General features: G+C 35.3%; 2 protein-coding genes across 3 annotated transcripts in view; both read right to left on the bottom strand.

The window, feature by feature from the left end:
- Positions 1–2189: 2189 nt before the first annotated feature.
- Positions 2190–14706, bottom strand: LOC145667980 (uncharacterized). 2 transcript variants are annotated; one of them, XM_081735406.1, is made up of 3 exons: positions 14609–14706; positions 10691–10999; positions 2190–2895 (listed from the first exon to the last, which is right to left on the bottom strand). In XM_081735406.1, the coding sequence occupies exons 1-3, from the start codon at positions 14626–14628 to the stop codon at positions 2292–2294; spliced, it is 933 nt and encodes a 310-aa protein (XP_081591532.1). In that variant the 5' UTR covers positions 14629–14706; the 3' UTR covers positions 2190–2291. The 2 variants fall into 2 exon arrangements, with proteins under 2 accessions (XP_081591532.1, XP_081591533.1); XM_081735407.1 differs by having other exon boundaries at positions 2190–2880.
- A 2459-nt stretch (positions 14707–17165) lies between these two features.
- LOC145667977 (uncharacterized) overlaps positions 17166–19669 on the bottom strand; it is a 132677-nt gene continuing 130173 nt past the window's right edge. The window contains exon 21 of the mRNA XM_081735402.1: positions 17166–18719. Within this exon, the coding sequence (XP_081591528.1) occupies positions 18464–18719 (256 nt within the window). The 3' untranslated portion in view covers positions 17166–18463. The remainder of the gene's footprint in view (positions 18720–19669) is intronic.

Raw genomic sequence — 19669 nt, 5'->3', positions numbered from 1 at the left:
ATTTATATTGTTTTCTGTCCATCAAATATGACTTCATAAGAGCAATTAACTGATCAGAAAAGTTGAGAAATTTAAGTTTATTCACTAACAAAGTGTGGTTTATCTTATCAAATGCTTTCACAATATCTGTATAAACTACATCTATTTGATTATTACTCTCCAATGTATCAACTAGATGGTCAGTGAAGACAGCGAGATTTGTTGCGGTGGATCTGCCAGGAACGAATTCATGCTGATAATCCGGTATTACTGGTTTAATGTAATTTTCAAGGCGTTTATAAATTATGATTTCAAATATCTTTGCAAATGAGTTTAGAATACAAACCGGCCTATAATTTTGAATTTCTTTACTGTCGTTATTTTTAGGAATAGGGCAAACTTTTGTAAGTTTCCATTTTGCTGGAAACGTGCTGGTTTGGAGTATTAGGTTAAATAGCATGTGTAAAGGTAATAAGAAACTCTCTTCACAACCTTTTATTATTATTATTATTATTATTATTATTATTATTATTATTATTATTATTATTATTATTATTATTATTATTATATATTCACTTTCCATTGGCCCCAACGAGCTAATGCTCACATTAAGGGGCAGTACAATCCACTACGTACATATTTCAGTAATAATAAAACATGACAATATATATTTGTCATAGACTAAAAAAAAGAGAAATAAAAGAAAGAAAAAGGAGAAAAAATAAACAATAATGGAAATAAAGTACAATTATATATATAAAAGAAAAGGAAATACATGGTAACTACTAAATACACGGAATAATAGAGATTCAAAATATTGCATAAGATGTTAACTAGAATAACAATATATGAAATACATGAACAGAAACTTTATAGTTTTTGATTATATATGTAATTTACATTAACAACAAATTTAGGAAAATATCATATAGCGTGACAGTTATTTACAATGAGCTATAAACTGCTCCCAATAATGCTGTGTCACCTGTTTCTTAAATATATACTCACTATAACAATTTTTAAGTTTATCTGGAAGATCGTTATACGTTTTCAGTAGACTGTATTTCACACTCTTTGTGCCACACTCTGTTAGTTAAGTTCATTCTTCTTATATCTAATCCATTTCTATGTCTAGTATTGTATTCATGAATATCGTTATTTTTTTGAAGTTTTTTTTTTTAGTTGAGTTGAGTTGAGTTTTAAGTTTAACGTTCCGTTTAGCAGCAAGGCTATATGAGACATGGATCTATTGATTAATGTGAAATCCGAACCACATGAGCTCCCGCCGCTTAGCCACAAATAAGCTCTATATAAATTTAGAAACCATAGGTCTTCTCACCATATTTTACATGATTATATACCATTCTAAGGTCTATCACAATGCCAAGTTTATCCAGATTGGAACTCATACGTTGTATAGTGTTCTTGTCGTTGATTTCTTTGGAAGGATGTAAATGCACCAAAGGAGCGGCAATTCATCATAGTAAACATTTGATGAGCATAGACCAGTGGTTCCCAATCTTCTTTGCAAGGCGACTCCACTCCATTCCTGAATTCTAAATACAGCACTTCACCCCTCCCCCCGGACCGTTCTTTCCCGGTCATTGGTCTGATTTTTTTTTTTTGCGATTTCAACTACAAGATCGAATTCTCAAATCTTCATTAGTAATAATAATAATAATAATAATAATAATAATAATAATAATAATAATAATAATAATAATAATAATAATAATAATAATAATAATAATAATAATAATTTTTCTCCAGTAAAATTCCTGTATACTGTTGTAGTGCAGTTTTTTAATATTTTTTTATTATCATTTTTGATCTCAATGGAACAACAGTTTTTACTCAACAGTTATTTTGTGTTTCTACAGTATTTAATGTAACATGTCTTTGATACAACATTCGTAATATTTGTAATTACGAATGTAGTTTATTTCTTTTGTAGTTTACGAGCTGTAGCAGCTATCAGTACAGACAATGAATAACTTAAAGTTGTTATTTTAAACCTAGGTAGATAAATCTACCCTGGCGCTGGCAGCCAAGCTTTTACTACTTTTTACTGGCATCAGTATTTTTTTTCTTAGTTAAACACCCACGAACATATTGATACCACACATTCCATAAATAAGGACAGATTATAACAAGTACAATATATTTTATTTTCTCGAATTACAGAACCATTATTAATGGAATGTTTTTCTTTTAATGTAAAACTGCTGTTCTGATTATTGCATCAGAAGAATTTTTCATAGTCATGCGCATGATTTATATAGAATAATTAAAAATCTAATATATACATTTTTTCAAACGCTAGCCTTGTGTTTTTTCGGTTTGTCGTCCACTACTGTTTGTGGAGGTTTATTTCGTAGGTCCTTGGCCATTACATAGACCGTTTCACGTCCTTCTAAATCCCACAGGGGCTCTGAGTTTTCACTCTCACTCTCACCCTCACCCTCACCCTCATCATTTCCCTCGCCTTCTTCTCCCTGTAGCTCCGAGAGCTCCTGAAAGCTAATTGAGCTAATCTTGCTGAAGCCCAACTTCTTCGCCACTTTCTTACTCCGACAATTGGAGCAGAGACTGACGAGATATGGAACACTATAAAGACTCGCCATTTCTATCGCTGATCTCATCAGCGACAATGCCACTTCCCTCCTCCTGAAATCCAAAGAGACGCCCAGCCACACGAGGAGGAACACTTCCTGAACACCAGTCAACTCTTCCCACTTGATCGAAGATACTATCTTCTTGTAGAACTTCTGAAGAGCTTTCAGATTGTGCTCTGATAGACATTCCGGTATTTCAACTGTAGCTTCTGAAGGTTTTGTCAGAATCTTCACTACCAGAAGACCATGAATTTCACAAGTTCCGTCCTGTACAACCATCAGTGACCTGAAAGAAAAGCACCTGTCAAAATAACTTTCATGTTTATTAAAATATTGCTTCTCTCCTTCTCAGTCAAAAAACCCGTGAAACATTGGTAGAATCAAATTTTGTTTTCACGGCACTGTATATGTGATGAAGTTTTGACATTGCATAGTGAATATTAGATTACTTTCTAGTCACATTCTCAACCCAGTACTAGACGAAGAAAGGTCAGCATGGTCGGAAGATCTGAAGGACTAGCATGGCGATTGTAATATCTGTCTGACGCAGGGCATGAGTGTTACGTATTCTTTAACCATCACTCTTTTCTCATCGTCTTCTTTAGCGTACAAATCAGAACCGTGCCAGAAAACTCAAAAATAAAGATATTTTATTTAACAATTTGTATAAGCTGTTATTTCTTTTATGTTTGTCCATAAAAATAGTTGAAACCCATCTTAATCATTCACTGTTTTTTCAGGAATTCCCAATAAGATGTTATTAGCTGCTAGTTTAAATTGTAAATAAATATCCTACTAAATTTGTTTGGAAGTTTAGACGAAATCGATCAACTATCGACCAAATATTTACCATTCGCCAAATACTCGAAAAAAAGCGGAAAAACAATATCCCGGTACATCAACTATTTATAGATTTTAGAAAGCCAAACGACTCGGTTAGGAGAGAAACATCATACAACGTTCTTACGGAACTTGGAATGCCGAGAATGCTAATTAGATTAATTAAGATATGTTTAAATGAATCCCAAAGTAAAGTCCGGGTAGGAAAGTTTTTGTCCACGAGCTTTCACGTCGAGAATGGCCTGAAACAAGGAGATGCGTTGTCGCCATTATTATTTAACTTTGTTCTTGAATACGCTATAAGGAAAATCAAAGATAGCAACCAGGGCCTACAGTTGAACGGGATTCACCAGGTTATGGCATATGCTGATGATGTAAATTTAATAGGGGATGATAGGAGAACAGTAGAAATAAATGCAGAGATCTTATTAAACGCTTGCAGGGACATGGGTTTAGAAGTAAATGCAGAGAAAACTAAATACATGGAAGTGCGTCGGGACCGTAATACGGCAAATTGCGGATGCGTTAAAATATTACATAATAATTTTGATAAAGTGGATACTTTCAAATATCTAGGATCAATATTAACAGACGAAAATCATATTCACGAAGAAATTAAATGTCGGCAGGTAATTCGTTTACTATTCGGTTCAAAATCTTTTGTCGTCGCGAATTCCGTCGAGGAATTTGAAGCTTAAAATATATAAAACGATAATCATGCCTGTTCTTCTGTATGGTTGCGAAACATGGTCGCTTACTCTGAGGGAAGAACATAGACTGAAAGTATTTGAGAACAAGATCCTGAGACGAATATTGGGACCCAAGAAGAACGGGAATGGGGAATGGCGGAAACTTCATAACGAGGAACTACATAATTTATACGGTTTACCCAACATTGTTAGGGTCGTCAAGTCTAGGAGGCTTAGATGGGCAGATCATGTAGCTAGAATTGAAGAAAGTAGAAATGCTTTCAAAGTCTTGACTGGAAGACCAATCGGAAAACGACCATTAGGAAGACCTAGGCGCAGATGGGAGGACAATATTAAGATGGATCTGGCAGAGATAGGAATACAATTTGAAACTGGATCCAATTGGCTAAGGATAGAAGTTAGTGTAGGGCTTTTGTGAACGCGGCATTGAACCTCCGGGTTCCATAGGCCATAGAGTTAGTTAGTTAGTTAGTTAGTTAGTAGGCAGAGAGGGACTTATGACATTCGTTACCACTACACTGTGCTTCGGCAGTGGTTCAGCTTGTGTTTGGCGATTGGAAATAATTATAACTTAGTAGTATTAATTATAACCATGATAATGAAGTCTATCTTAATAATTATACTACATCGGAGACACGATTTTAATATTTTTGTACCAAATTCTATGTCTATATACTTGGTCACTTTAAAAAAAACTGTCGGTGAATATCAACATTTGACCGTTGATTTGCTGGCATTTCAAAGTGTCGACGAGTGAAATATAAATGAATTGAATTTAACATTCATCATCTGAATGTTGGAAAATGTCAGACTTTCTGAGTCTGCCAAAAGCATTTTATACTGGGAGAAGGAGCATACAGAATCTAAGGAAGCATATCGCTTTCTATATAAATACAATTTATACTGGATCTACAAATGTAAGGAATATTAAAGAGTAGATAACATACAGGTAAGAAAAAATACAAAGTAAAATTTTAGTAGATAGAATCGATCATAGCTTTTCTATGCGATAAAGAAAAACGCTACATTTCCTGTGAATGACAGGTTTTCTAACATTAAGTTATTTCATTTACCAAAGATAATTTGTTATTTTACACGATTTACTCGGCATTAGCAAAATTTCATGGCTTCAACAATCTTTCATATTGTCGCGTTAATATTTACATTACATTCTCCGGAAATTATCAGAGGATGGGAAACTTTATTATATCTCCAGCTCATATCTTTTTGATCTTCTATTTCTAGATTTTTCTATCTTCTAACACATTTTGAAGAAATTTACTTGCAATGTAAGGGCGCAATAAGTTAACATTGGAGAGACAGACAAGGAACTAAGACTTAACTACATTATCACAATATGTATGGATAACAAAAGGAAAACTTAACATTTGGCGCTTTTAGCTGAGAATTTCTTAATTGGGTGTAGAACATTCTCCATGCCGTAAACGTGACAACACCTAGTAGCCCACTTACCGGTAAATGCGGATAGTCGGTATAGCGACGCGTCGAAGGATTGCCGCTAGTGTGCCACTAGCGGCAGAGTTTCGTCGAGTCGATACGGATATCTAGAGTCGGGGTATTGAAGTCCATTTGGTCTGCGCTCCTTCGATTCGTCGCGCAGAATCGCGAAGGGACCACACGAACTATCGCCAGTCATATGCATGCGGTTATTATTATATATTATATTTTCCTGACGCATTGTTCCTAAAGTGAACTCCGGGGGTCAAGAATAACTCCTGCCTCCACATCATGAAGTGAAAAATCTTGAGATGAGTGCGTATAATTGTATGAATTTTAAAAAAATGAAATGAAATCTAAGTTTTACGTCCCACGGTTATGCCGGTTAGGCTAAAGGAGACGGTGATAATGAGGAAGGAATGAATGAAATGGTGGAATGAAGAAAGTGGGAGGGAACGGGAGAACCCCGAGAAAACCCACGAGCACGGTGTTTGTCCACCACAAAGTTCACTTGGCGGGGACTGGGATCGAACCCGCGACCCCAAGCACCAGAGGTGAACGCTCTACCACTGAGCCACCGCGCCCCCCCTGTATGAATTTAAATGGCAACTGTCGCCGATCATTAGAAAGTAAATATGGGAGAACTATGAAATAAAATTAATAGACGCGCGTCATTTTGTTATAAAATTATATGGCGAACGCATTTTATCTGAATCCTAAATGGTAATCGTGGAATATACATGGTTAAAGGAGCACTCAGATTAACCAAATTATAAAGACCTCAACGATTTATCCCCCTTCAAGGGAGGTTTCCTTCCTCGCCTCCGTAGCTAAGTCGGAAGAACAAGCGCCAAGTAATAATAAGGTTTGTGGTTCGCGCCCACCACGAGGTACGTTTTTCTAGTGTTTTCTAGACTCACCTTAAGAGCCGGCGGGAGTCAAGTGACCTTGACAAATCGAAGATATCGCAGTGCAAAGTGTTTCCTTATTTTGGCAACAGATGGGGTTGTCGCTGAAATGCCGTCAAAGCAAATGCACCCGTCCTTTTCCTTCGTTTTCCCCTGCATGTGGTCAAAGTTGGACAGCGTAGGAGGGGGATGGTTACGGCTGTAAATGGGACAGAAGAGTGAAATTCTTTTCTTTTGGCTAAAAGAGAAACAGAACTGAAGAAACAAATAAATAAGAGGGACCAACATGATATCAGCCGTCAGCTCCCTGTCAGAGAGCCACTCAAATATCTACAACGGTCACAAACATAGAGAACTAAAGCACTTGTCGCCTGTCTCTTTGTCAAAGGATTCTACCTATGGTAAATAACAGAATAGTGCGGGAAGAATCTGATATAAAATGAAGAACCATGCCAATATTAAAAAAAAAAAAAAAAAACACACACACACACACGGGAGAGTCGATATTCTAATTTATTTAGAGCCTTCGTGGTTAAAAAAAAAAAAAAAAACTTGGAATCGAAAGGCAGAAAACCCAGACAAAGATTTGAAATGTATTGACAATGTGAATCATTTTTTTAGTGGAATCCATTTCCTTATTTTCTTTTCAAAATATGACCACCAGATTTACCCTCTCTCGCCTTCACATTCGAATGGTCCTGGGTTCGATACCAGTTGCTGACCATCCTGAGTTTTTCCTATTATAACAGGAAAAAGCCGCAATGTTACATTCAGCCTTGGGAGCCGGCTTAGAAGGACAGGAGGGAGCACGTGCCTTGCTTGATGTTGGTTTTTATTGGGGGAAATAGACTACTTTATTAACAATAGAATTAAAAGATGTGTCACTCATGTCCAAAATTATTGTCGCATGTCTATAAATATGTTATTGTAGGAATATAATTTGATAACGAATTCACCCGGTATTTCTTATAATGTTAGTATGCGTACAATCGGCAAAGACATGTATGTGGCAAATTTCATGTCAAAAGAGCAGTAAATAAGAACAATAAAACGAAAACAAAACTTTCGTGTCCATTTAGCAACATTTTATTTTACTTATTCTAATCTTCGTATTTATAATTACTGTATTTTCCTATGAAATTTACCACATATATTTTCCCGATTGTACACATAGTATCAGTATTAAAAGTCTCCTGCAAAATCATTATTACATGATATTTTTACAAGAAGACAGTTATAGAAATGCGACAATCATTTTGGACATGAGTGTACAAGGATGTAACAGGTGTTTGTTTCAAACATTAAATAAGTGTTCGTATAAATTGAACTCATTTCCTGACGTCATAGAACTAAGAACTGTTGCAGAGCGATGTAACTCCGGTGACAATACAATATTCCATTCTTACTTTCATACTTTGCAATATATCTATTTATTTTAAAAGCAAATTTTAATATGTTTTTATTTTCAACTTCCTTATCCTAAAATAAATACTAGCCTTTAACCAGCCCTGGTATCCCTGGTTGCATATCACTTTAGGATTTGGAAAAGGTGTCCAACGAATTAAAAAAAATGATAAGACACCTTTTAAAGACATTCTTTTGTTAATAAATTCCCACTAAAAAGTTAAAAATAATTTTGTTTATGCAAGACTAAATAAAAAGAATGGAGTGCGTCATTTTAAGAATTTATAAAGTAACTGTAAGCCTATATGAGAGCGCATCCCTTTTTTTTAGTCACACATAAACATTTTTTTTTAAACTTTTAAGTGTGACTTGATTAATGAAAGAATATCCTTAAAATGTTTATTATTATCTTTTTTTTTTATTATTGTTAATGTTTGCGTCCTTGGCATAGGGTGTTTAGTTTGGTAAGGTACCGTAAAGTACGTTTCTATACTACTAGGGTATATTAAAATTTAGTTTCCTATGCGTTACTACATACCGGTACATTAAAAAACATTTTTTAAAAGAATTACTACCGAATATTACTACCGCTCCGCTAATAAGAGGGAGACAGATTGAGGATACCAAACACCCCTACCGTTGATTGAGAAATATTTAGGTGTCGACACTGATTAGCAACATCTACATATGAATTTGAATGTTTTATGGGCTTTAGACAATTGATTCAGACCGGGAAACATGGGGGACAGAATGTTGGAAGTAAGTAGTCCAGTCCCTAGTTTGAATGCCTGGAATGAGTAAGGACTCTTCCCCCCTTGGTAAAACCTGCCGAAATTGGAAGCAATATCAAAGAAGCACTGCTTCGAAAAAAGAGGGAGAAAACATGCATAAATAGTCAGAGTCGGATTTAGGTTTAGTGGGGCCCCAAGCTGTTGAAGGTAATGGTGTCCTTTATGTGTCCAGATGAACAAACGCACCCTACTAGAGATAATTTAGGAAGCAGACTGGTAGAAGGAGCCCTATTAATTACACGAACGTAGGCTACACAGCAGGAAGCACTGTTGCTACGTATATATAAATTTTACTTTATTTTTTTAAATTTTCTTATATTTTAGAAATCCAATTTTTCTTTAGATTTTGGGGCCCCCAAGAGAGCGGGGCCCTAAGCTATAGCTCGTTTCGCTTACACGTAACTCCGGCACTGTAAATAGTATACATATACAGGCGCGGATCCAAGGGTGGCTATAGAGGCTATAGCCCCCCCCCCCCTTGACGCTCAGGTATACACTGGATAAAATGGGCTTCAATCCTGTTTACTCTGGATAAAGAGGCAAACTATGGTTTACCTCCTCCCTTGATCATATCCTGGATCCGCCACTATATATATATATATATATATATATATATATATATATATATATATATATATATATATATGTACATGTATGTATGTATATAAATGTGTGTGTCTAGTATGTTGTACGATGGAAGCTGATGAAAGAGCTTTATACCATATTATTCTTGATTTTTTGACAGGTAAACAAACAATATTTCGGGAATTAATCTATCCTAAAGATTATAATAATGTATCTTATTTTTTCTCTTGCATGTATATTCTTAGCATTTCTTTCTTGGAATAGATAAACGAAGACTTTGGTTCGGCTTCTCCTTCACAAATTTTTGTCGAAAGGTTGACTTTATCGCTACAAACACAAATTACTTCTTCTCACAGAAACCATCTACAAACACACTGTACTGCTGAAACAGAAACCATCAACCAAAGAGGTCATACATTTTGCCATTCCTCGTGTTTGAAGTTCCGTTCTTCACAATGATTTCCTTCCTCCCGCCCCTGTTAAGAAGTTCAAAGCAGATTTTCAAAAGGACTGGCTCCCGCTGAGAAGGAAAGGGGGATGAGGAATGACTATAGTGCCATCTAGCAGTTATATGGCCAAGTACGTGAACACGAAAAAATCTGATTTCTGATTTCTGTAGATTCAATTATGAAGGATATAATTTCTCATCGATTGTGAAATGGATGTCTTTGGAAACAGCGAAAAAATAGTACAGTAGCGCACAAATACAAAGATTGTACTCCATTCTCAAAAAAGTCCGGAGTTTTTAGCTCTTTTCCTTACTGTAAAAAAACAGAAGACTTTTCCGTCTGATTTTGATCATTTTCTTATGGGAATTTGGATTATAATTATCTGTATTTATAAGAAGAAAATATCACGCACAGCGTTCAAATTGCACCTTTAAAATGAGATGCATCATATTTAGTGCGCTACTGAGACATTTTTGCGAAAGAACGAAATGAAACCGTGATTTGCCTAAAAAATGGTTGAGATCCCATGTTAAATTGAACACCAATATTCCGGCCGCTGTGGCGCACTCCTTCTCCCTCTTAATGTAAATAAATCACGCATATAGGCTATTTAACATATTTTGTAGGAGTAATTTTGTGGTTCATTAGCATTTCGTTGTGTCTCTGCCGTTGGTTTCGTACGTTTCAAAGCGGAAGTGGGGCCACCGCGGATTGTCGCTGCGTGGCCGCCAATATTTGGCGAGATATAGCTAGTTGCCCATGTGTGATCCACCGATGCTTACGTCACGGGGTTGTTTTTGGTGGAATTTGGTGGACATAAATTTCAAGTTTCCAACCCTAAAAGTCACAGACCCTATGCTAACTTAAAAATATTATTTCAGCAAGCATAGAATTTGGTAAAGCATCGAAACTCCGAGCCCGATTTGTAACTATAGAATATAAAGTATTCACCTGAAGTCCATGAGGCAGAGTTCGACGAATCTGCAATACTTCTCCACTAACTCCGACTGCAAAGGCATAATGACCGGCCTCCAAATATAACTGTGCGCATGGTGTAGACTGTCTCGAAAGAATTCCAAAGCTTCCTGCACTTTAATATCAGCTACGTCCTGCACACGGAGGCTGCAACTAGTTCTCATCCAGGTCCTCTGCACCTGGAACGGAATACTTTCTTCTGGGGTACTTTGAGTTGACCAGTCTACGCTGATGTTGTCTCGTTTATTTGTAAACTTCTTCGACTGCTTTCGGGTTGCGCCTTTTCTAATAAGAATCAACAAATAAAGCCATTCAGTGTGACTAAGCAGGAAACTGTCGTTTCTTTTGTTTATAGTACATACAAATAGCACTTATTTTATAAACCTTAATTTCATTATTGAGTACCTGCAATTAAACATCTCGGTGTGTACCTGCAAATAAACATTAAACATACGGTGACCCCCTTTCCGAAAAAAGGAGGAGTAAAGTGCTATCGTGAACCTAGTAATAATAGTAATGTGGAACAGAGCAAGACGTACTTAAAAGTCACTATAGTGGTGCTGTAGAAGAGAAATTGTGTTTGTGGAACAAGTAAATACGTGCCTATCGTTGGATGCTAGGTTATAAAAGAAATGTACACTTATGCAGAATTAGCCGATATGCATTTCACATACGGGTTGGCAAATGCTAAAGCACGAGAAACACAGCGGCTATACCACCAGAGCTGCCCCGGACAAATACACTATCCAGATAGAAAAACATTTGCATTTATCCATCACCACCGTTTAGAGCTCTCTTGATGCAGGAAAGAAAGGCAGGCCAAAGGCTACTCCCGAGGCGGAAGAACGGATTCTGGATGCTATGCGAAAAAGCCTAGAGTGGAACACAAGATGATTAGATCAGCGACTAGATGTAAACCATATGAAGATATGCCGGGCCTATCGTCAAGCGAACCTGTATTCATATGACCTGCAGCGAGTCCAGGTTTTGTCAACAGCCGATCATCCGCCGCGAATACGCTTTTCCCAATGGCACATCCAACAGTGTCCCATTCATCTCCTTTTTCCATCTTGTATAGTGTTCATGCAACAGGGCGTCTTCAATTACCACAACGTACATGTGTAGACAGATGATAATCCTCATACGATGAGTCCAGGAGATGTCAACAAGTTTGCATTCAATGTGTGGAGCAGGATTATCGGTGACACTTTACTAGGTACGTACATACTCCCGCAGGGACTTATAGGAAAGAATTATCGAGAATTACTGGAAACCCACGTTCCGGATGCAGTGAATAACTTGTCCTTTGCACTGCGTTCATCGTTGCACTTCATACATGACGGGACGCCCCATTGTTTCAGTGTTACAGCGCGTTAGTATCTACATGCAATGTTCTCTGCTCAATAGATCGGGCGTGGAGGGCCAGTGTTACTCTCACAATATCTGAACCCCTGGACAATATCTGTGGGAACATTTAAAGACCTTAGTCTACGAATCTGGCGTGGATACTGCGGAAACGCTCCGTATTCGTATCGACACAGCTTGCCAGAGAATGGCAAGTTAATAATAATAATATCTTTATCGTTCCACGAATACGCCCTTTTCTACTAATTGAGACGGATTATTAGTGACAGTATTAGTGAAAGTGGGAGACAGTATTAGAATGTGGGAGGAAATGGAAAAAACGAGAAGAAACCCACGGACACGATGTTGTTCACAACAAACTTACATTGCCTGGGATCGAACAAGGGACCTTTTGCACTAGTGTTGAATGCTTTACGCAACAACAATAATAATAACTGAAGTGAGCGTAGTTTGAGATATTTAAATGTGAAAATAAAGAGCAAGTTGCAGTCGAACGCCAACGCAAGAAAATGAAATGGGATTCACCGTAGCCCAGGTCCATACAGGAGGGCTAAGATAGTTTTGGAGGGAGTTAATTTTGAGTGCATCTTACGATCGTACATATATATCAACAAACAAGTGAAACTTTCAGAGGTCGCTGGCCATCTTTACCTACGGGCCTATCAGCTGCTAACAACGTAGTATCGCTGAGTAGTGCAACATATTATTATTAATTAACATTTTTATTTATTATTTTTACAGTGTAATTGTAAATTAATTTGTTTTTGGAATTTTAAACGATAGTGACGGTTCTTGAAGGACATCAGCAAAGAAATTCTTTTAATTTCTTCTTTTAGTTTGAAGCAATACAATTTAAATTTTTACTTTCTCCAAAACCCACCGGTACGAAAAAGAATGACATAATTTTACACTTTATCGAATTTGGATATCAAATATCATAAATTTAAAGATGACCCTTTCCAGAAAATATTTGTTCGCGAGAATGCATGACAAGTAAAATGAACAGTTTCTATTTAAGAAATTATTCCGATGGATGATTTTATGTAACCAGTCTGCGTGGGACCCGACTCGAAGTCACAAAACTTTCCAGATGCTGTTCTACTTTTAAAAGAAAGAAAGAAAGAAAGAAAGAAAGAAAGAAAGCTTAACAAACATGTACGTATAAGTAAAATTAAGGTAATTAACAATTATAGTAATTCTGTGATCACTTTGGATTAATTCATCCTTTTACTCCGAATAATTATTCTGAAGCCAGAAAAGAAAGAAAACCCTGGTATACTTCACGATAATCAGAAGATTCTTACCAAAGTTAATGTCATTCTTTTTTTATACTTCTTAATTATTATTTTGGAGATGGATTCTCTCGTTATTTCTGAACGATTTATATCCAACAATACGTATGGTCGGGAAAATTGTATACTAACACGTAATTCCTCATCAAACACCTTATTATTCCTTTCAAATGTTATTATTGGGAAGCGTATTTTTTACCTTATTACGAGTATATAAATTGGAGAGTCTCGAAGTTGTTAAATCCAATTGTACAGATCCTTTCACCCAGCGGATTGTGAATGCAAATTTTCCTGTTACATATTTTTTGCTTCCATATCATCTAATAGGTTCAAAATTTACCCAAAGGAAGTTTTCTCACAAGAACTTCTGGATTTTCCCTGAATTCATCCCTCTTTGGATACTTTTTGAAAGGTATTTTGAATGGAGACGCAGCTATAAACATATAAGCAATTGTAATCATATATACGAATGTAGCTATGCTGTGCTGAATGATAGAAACTTGCTCTCATTACACTTTTGAAATATCTACTCATCAAAACTAATTTAAAACCAGTCACTTGTTTACCGTTGGTTTACTGAAGTGAGTGCAAAAGCTGCTGCGTCTGCTTCCCTGGTGACGTCATACAACTGCCTCACCCTCAGAGATTTTGCTGACTCAGCCTATAGAGTATATACGAACCTTGCTTGAATCACTTTGAGAACTTTTGAAAAGGAAAGATATTTGGGAAAGAAGAGAAGTAGCCTAGTTACACTTTGGGGTTAGGTTTAGATAAAGAGCGCCAAAACTAGGTTTAAAAAAGATTTACAGGACAAATGAGTTGAAGGCAATGATTTGTGTCTTATTTAAGAATGGAATAGAAGTACATGTTGCAGAAATGAGAAATACGAAGTGCTGTAGAGACTATATGTACTATCTATATGTAGGGATTATATGTCCCATTTATACAAACCGTGACGATAAATGCTAATTGTAAGTATTAAACCTAACGTTACCCAATATTAACAGAAATTAGCGAAATTACAACATTTTTCGAAAAAGAGAATCAAAAGGCTGACCCCCTCAACTAAACATTGCCCACAGTTTGTAAATAACGTTTCAAATATTCAGCCAATAAGATGTAAAGGGAAAGTAAAACGAACCAAAGATAAAAATGTAGTATATACAAAAACCGCCACAAGTAGAGAATACATACATTTACTTAAGATATACGTAATTGGACAAATTTTTCAACTTACAATGAAGCTGTATCCGACATTTTACAGCAGATTCTTGATGTAGTCTAATATTTATTTTATGTTGTTGTTATCTCTAACTCCTTGTTCTTTCTTTTCTTTTTTTCACCACTTTAGCAGTGAGTTCATCAGGCGCGAACTAGGTACTAGTCGCATACGCCATCTTTTATATTATATTTCCAAACTATGGTATGCGTAAGTATCAGGAGTCTTATGAGAAGATTACACCCATCCGTCTGTCTGTCAAGAAATATCAAAGCGAAAACGATAAGGAATATTGACAACCAGTTTATTACAATTAACCCTAGGATAGGTTCCGTCTGATCCATTAAAACTCCATTGAAACGGGAAGAGATGTAAACTAGAAATTAACTATTTATAGTTTCAACATTGACTGTCTTAGAATAAAAACGTCACAAATAGTGACAAGCTGTTTCACGGAATAGATTTACTGTCTTGAGAAAAAACACTGTCTTCATTCGGATATTTCTACTGAAGCAGCAAGTGGGAGAAATTTACTACCACTCCTGGTTTTACTGTGGGTTTCCTTAGAGCTAAAACACTAAGCAATAACAACGAACGGTTTTTTAACCGATTCAGCGACTCAACTACTTAGTTAATCCTCTATTCAAACCGGAAGTGGTAGAAACCAACCATTTCTGGTTTCGTTGTTATTCGCCAGGGAACATAAATTCAATAGATAGTGAGAAATGTGTTTTTCTTTTACAGTCCTGCATCACAGAAGTATGTTCCATTTTTACTTTTATCCTTTCACTAAAGCTTGAAGTGCTGGAAAGTTACAACTACCTCTGGTTTTAATATTGAGAAAAAATTATAAGAAATAGAGAGAAACGGATTTTTGACATGGAAAACACATGACAAGAATGGTTTTAGTGTCAGCTTTATCTATGACCGAAAGTGGTGGAAATCGTAGTTTTTCGGTTTCAACACTAACTGCAATAGTGGAAGAAGGTTATTAGATAGCGAAACTAGTTTTTGAAATGGTTTCAGTACAGCAAGAGTATGATTTATCTCTGAATTTGTCACTCTGTTGCAACCAGAAGTGGTAGACATTAATTAGCACTTCTGGTTTCAATATTAAACTTAATAGAGCCAAAACAATAAGAGATAGAGCCAGTGAGTAATGGCTTTTTGATGTGGATACAGCGTACGAGAAACAGGTTCTATCTTCGATCTTATTAATATATTACAACCGATAGTTACAGATGCACTACTTCAAGTTTGAGGATTGAATTTGCATAGTTTTGAAGTTGATCATATTTTCAGCACTCACTTATTGTTAGTCTCTCGATATTGCTTTTGATGGCGTACACAACAGATTTTAAGCGCCAATATACTTTTAACCACAGAAGATTTGAAAATTGATTTATTTATACATTAGCTGAAATGCCCGTTCTTCGGTCGGGGAGCATAGCTTTATGGAATATATTTGAGCTCCCTTCGCCACTTAGGATACATATTTAAATGAAAGTGAGATCAGAGTGGAATGAGGGAGGCTTTCCTCTCAATCATATATTGGTCCCCCTAAAGGAACCCACTAAAATATCCCTGTCGAGGATTACTTTTTCTCCCTACCAAATCATTTTCGTTATAAAAATTTGAGTATAATATCAAATTTCGTTTCTTTTTATTATTTAAAGTCATTTTAATTGACAATTATATTTTGAAATGAAAGATGTAAACTATTCACTTTTGGTCTCATCTAATTTTATATTCAAAACTACCACAATGAACACACACTTTTTCTTTTGTTTCTATCATAGCCCAGAGCTTCCTCCTGGATAACGGTTAGCGTATGCGTTTTTGGCGTGGGAGATACGGGTTCGATTCCCGGCAGGAGCTCATGTGGTTCGGATTCCATGGTAAGCTGTAGGTCCACGTCTAATATAGCCTCACTAAACTCTAAATTAAATGAAAACTAAGCTGAATGAAGATGCATTTTACACAGAAATACGTGTGCGTTTGTAGAGAGAAAGAGAGAGAGAGAAGCAAAACAGGGTAAAGAAAAGTGCCTTTCTAACCTTTTATAAAGTTCAACCGATGAGTTCATGACTCAAATATCGGAGAAGGTACCATAGGAACTTGTCACGAAAGTAGAAGAAGCCAAATTACATGAAATATGTAAATAATAATAAAACCAAAGTTTAATATCTTGTCTATAACTGCTTAGCACATATAATGAATGATTTAAAAAAAATTAAGAAAAAAAAGGTTTCTTATACTACCAAATAACAAACTCTTTCAAGATTTGAAATGAGTACTAGACAGAAAGGCCGTTTAAAAACATTAAATATTGTAACAATGGTGTAAATGATAGTAACCGAGTATATTTACTTTTAGTTGTAAGAATTTATTGAGAATAAAGTGAAGTCTAAGACGCGTTGAAATTAAAAATGTTGAATAAAAAAATGAATAGAATGAAATGTTGTTGTTCTAAACATTTCTGTTGAAAAGCAATGTAAACTAAAATACTATATGGATTGTGTAAACCACTTTCAGGTCACAGTTATGTCTATAGGAGAAGAAATATAAACAAATGTTGGAAATAATAAATATGTAAAAATAGTATTTTATTATAATACAAAAAGAGTTATAAAGGCTTTAGTTTCGTTACTTACTATCCGCAACGTATAATGAACAGATACAATAATAATAATAATAATAAAAAAACGCAGATATATACAAAGGAAATTGCAAAAATTGGATTAAAAACAGGAACTTTCACACTAAGTACTGACAAATTACTACAATATATCACAGTGTATTGAACACCAACTTTACAAGATGAAACAAATCTTTAATCAACACATGAGTACACATAAATTTACGATATATATAATTCACTGGGTTTCGGGTTTGATTCTCGAAGAAAGAAGCTTAAAATTTGAATTCACTACGGAGGTTTCAATTCTACTTTAAACTGTAGGTTAACTTCTCATAAAGTCTCGTGCTGAATGACACGCTTAACTTTAATCTAACCAACTACATAAATATGTCACGATTACATATGACATGATATTCGTTCAAATGTTTAACATAACCGTTTTACAGGGTATCAGAAAGCACTCTTACTTTTACAGACATTACTAGAGAATATTGAAGTATTACTATACAGTATACCTCACTGTTGAGCCATTTCTATACTTCTAAAAACCACAAACGATCTAATTGTTTAACATCAGAAGTCTCCACTATGAGCGAAAAGCGGCTCATATTTTTCTCGAACGATTAAGCCTTCAAGCTTAAAAAAGTAGAATATTGAAAAATAGGTAAACAGATATTTACAAGCATCATACATGAAAATGACCACATGTATAATTATTTTTCCTAAAATGACATTAAAATCTGAAGGAATAACATGTAAAATTATTTTTGATATTTACAGCAATGGAGTACATGCATTTTCTCTAGCATCTGGCCTCCAGTGATTATAACAAGTGCTTATTATACAAAGAATATAAAATTTCTGCAATATACCTGCAAAATCTTCATAAAATGTTAAAAAGAAATTTATACGTAATAAAATGCACATTTTCATTCTATTGTGAACAATAAATTATACTTTGCAGAGAATGATTAAAAGTTTCACTATTTTGTCATTAACCTCTTTGTTTAATTCTATTCTCAAACTTTTTATTCTTTGCAAATCTATTGTATAGGCAGAGTTGTGACTGATTTGATCATACTTCGTGTTATGGTTTTACGCTGTAGTGCCATAGTGGCTAGTTTCTTTTAACTTGGAAGTATTAAAAAAAAAGAAAAAAAGGAAAAAAAAAAAAAAGAAATAGATAGCTTGATTTCAAATACTGAAGTAGTTGAACAATACTGTCTCCGCGATCACAACGGAGTGAATGTCTTGAGAAGAAAGGTGTACACATTGGCCAGTGAATCAACAACAATACCAACGTCTTTCTTAATCGGCTTCAGCAGCCGGTAGTCTTCGAGGCCCAAAGACTGCCAGAAAGATACCCTTGTTTGTCGGTGATTCCTTTTACGTAGCAACTCGGATCCAATGCCCAGATAGCGTTTCTCGGTTCTTGTGAAAGGCTTCCAAGTGACGGGAATCAGGTCTGTCTTCTCAGGAGTTGGATTCCTATTAAATAATAATAAAAAGGAAGAACAGTTTTAAAATCTGAAATATATGTTCAAATATTCGTTTGATATTCAATTGGAGAGCTGAAATGCAAAGATTGTATTAGTGTAGTGCTGCGTAAAGGAAGGGGTTAAGTTGAATATCTCACACTTTACTTTACATATACACCTTCTCACCTATACACAAATACACGTACACACATCCAAATTCTTTATAATTCATTTTTTTGTTACAAATTTCTCACTTTTCCCCAACGTTTCTGCCCAGACCATCTGGGCAACTGGCCCTCTCTCACTGCTCGAATTAATTTCCCAATCTTGACATTTAACCAATTTATTTATTATTTATTTATTTATTTAAATTTATTATTTATTTTATTTTAAATAAATAAATAAATAATAAATAAATAAATAATAAATAAATTGGTTAAATGTCAAGATTGGGAAATTAATTCGAGCAGTGAGAGAGGGCCAGTTGCCCAGATGGTCGGGGCAGAAACGTTGGGGAAAAGTGAGAAATTTGTAAAAGTGAGAGAGTGAAAATTTTCAGAATTTATACATTCTCGACTATGATATTCTTCTTTCCTGATTATGACTCAATTGTACACAATTTTTCATAACAGATCTATTTTTTATCACTTATATATGTTAATACTTTAAGCAAATCGGCATTTTGATCGGTCACTAAATGCAAATGGTGTAATACGCCATTTTTATTCAATAATGTAATTACAAAAATAAAGATTCTAATTTACACATTTTTAGCCCACAGGAATGAGAAATCCGTTGCATCTATTGATAACACCGATCATGGTAATGAAGACAAGACAAGATATCCAATTGATTTTAAGTTAACGAATAAGAGCAAAGATTCAATATTCGAATTGGATGGAAGTTATTCCAAAAAGGAAAGTAAACATTTTATGGCTTTCCTACAAATACAGTATAGGG

This window comes from Thermobia domestica, chromosome 13, assembly GCF_964235325.1.
Source record: "Thermobia domestica chromosome 13, izTheDome1.hap1.1, whole genome shotgun sequence".
Classification (NCBI taxonomy): Eukaryota; Metazoa; Arthropoda; class Insecta; order Zygentoma; family Lepismatidae; genus Thermobia; species Thermobia domestica.
Note: the sequence above shows the minus strand (reverse complement) of the source record. Positions and strands in the feature narration are given on the sequence as shown.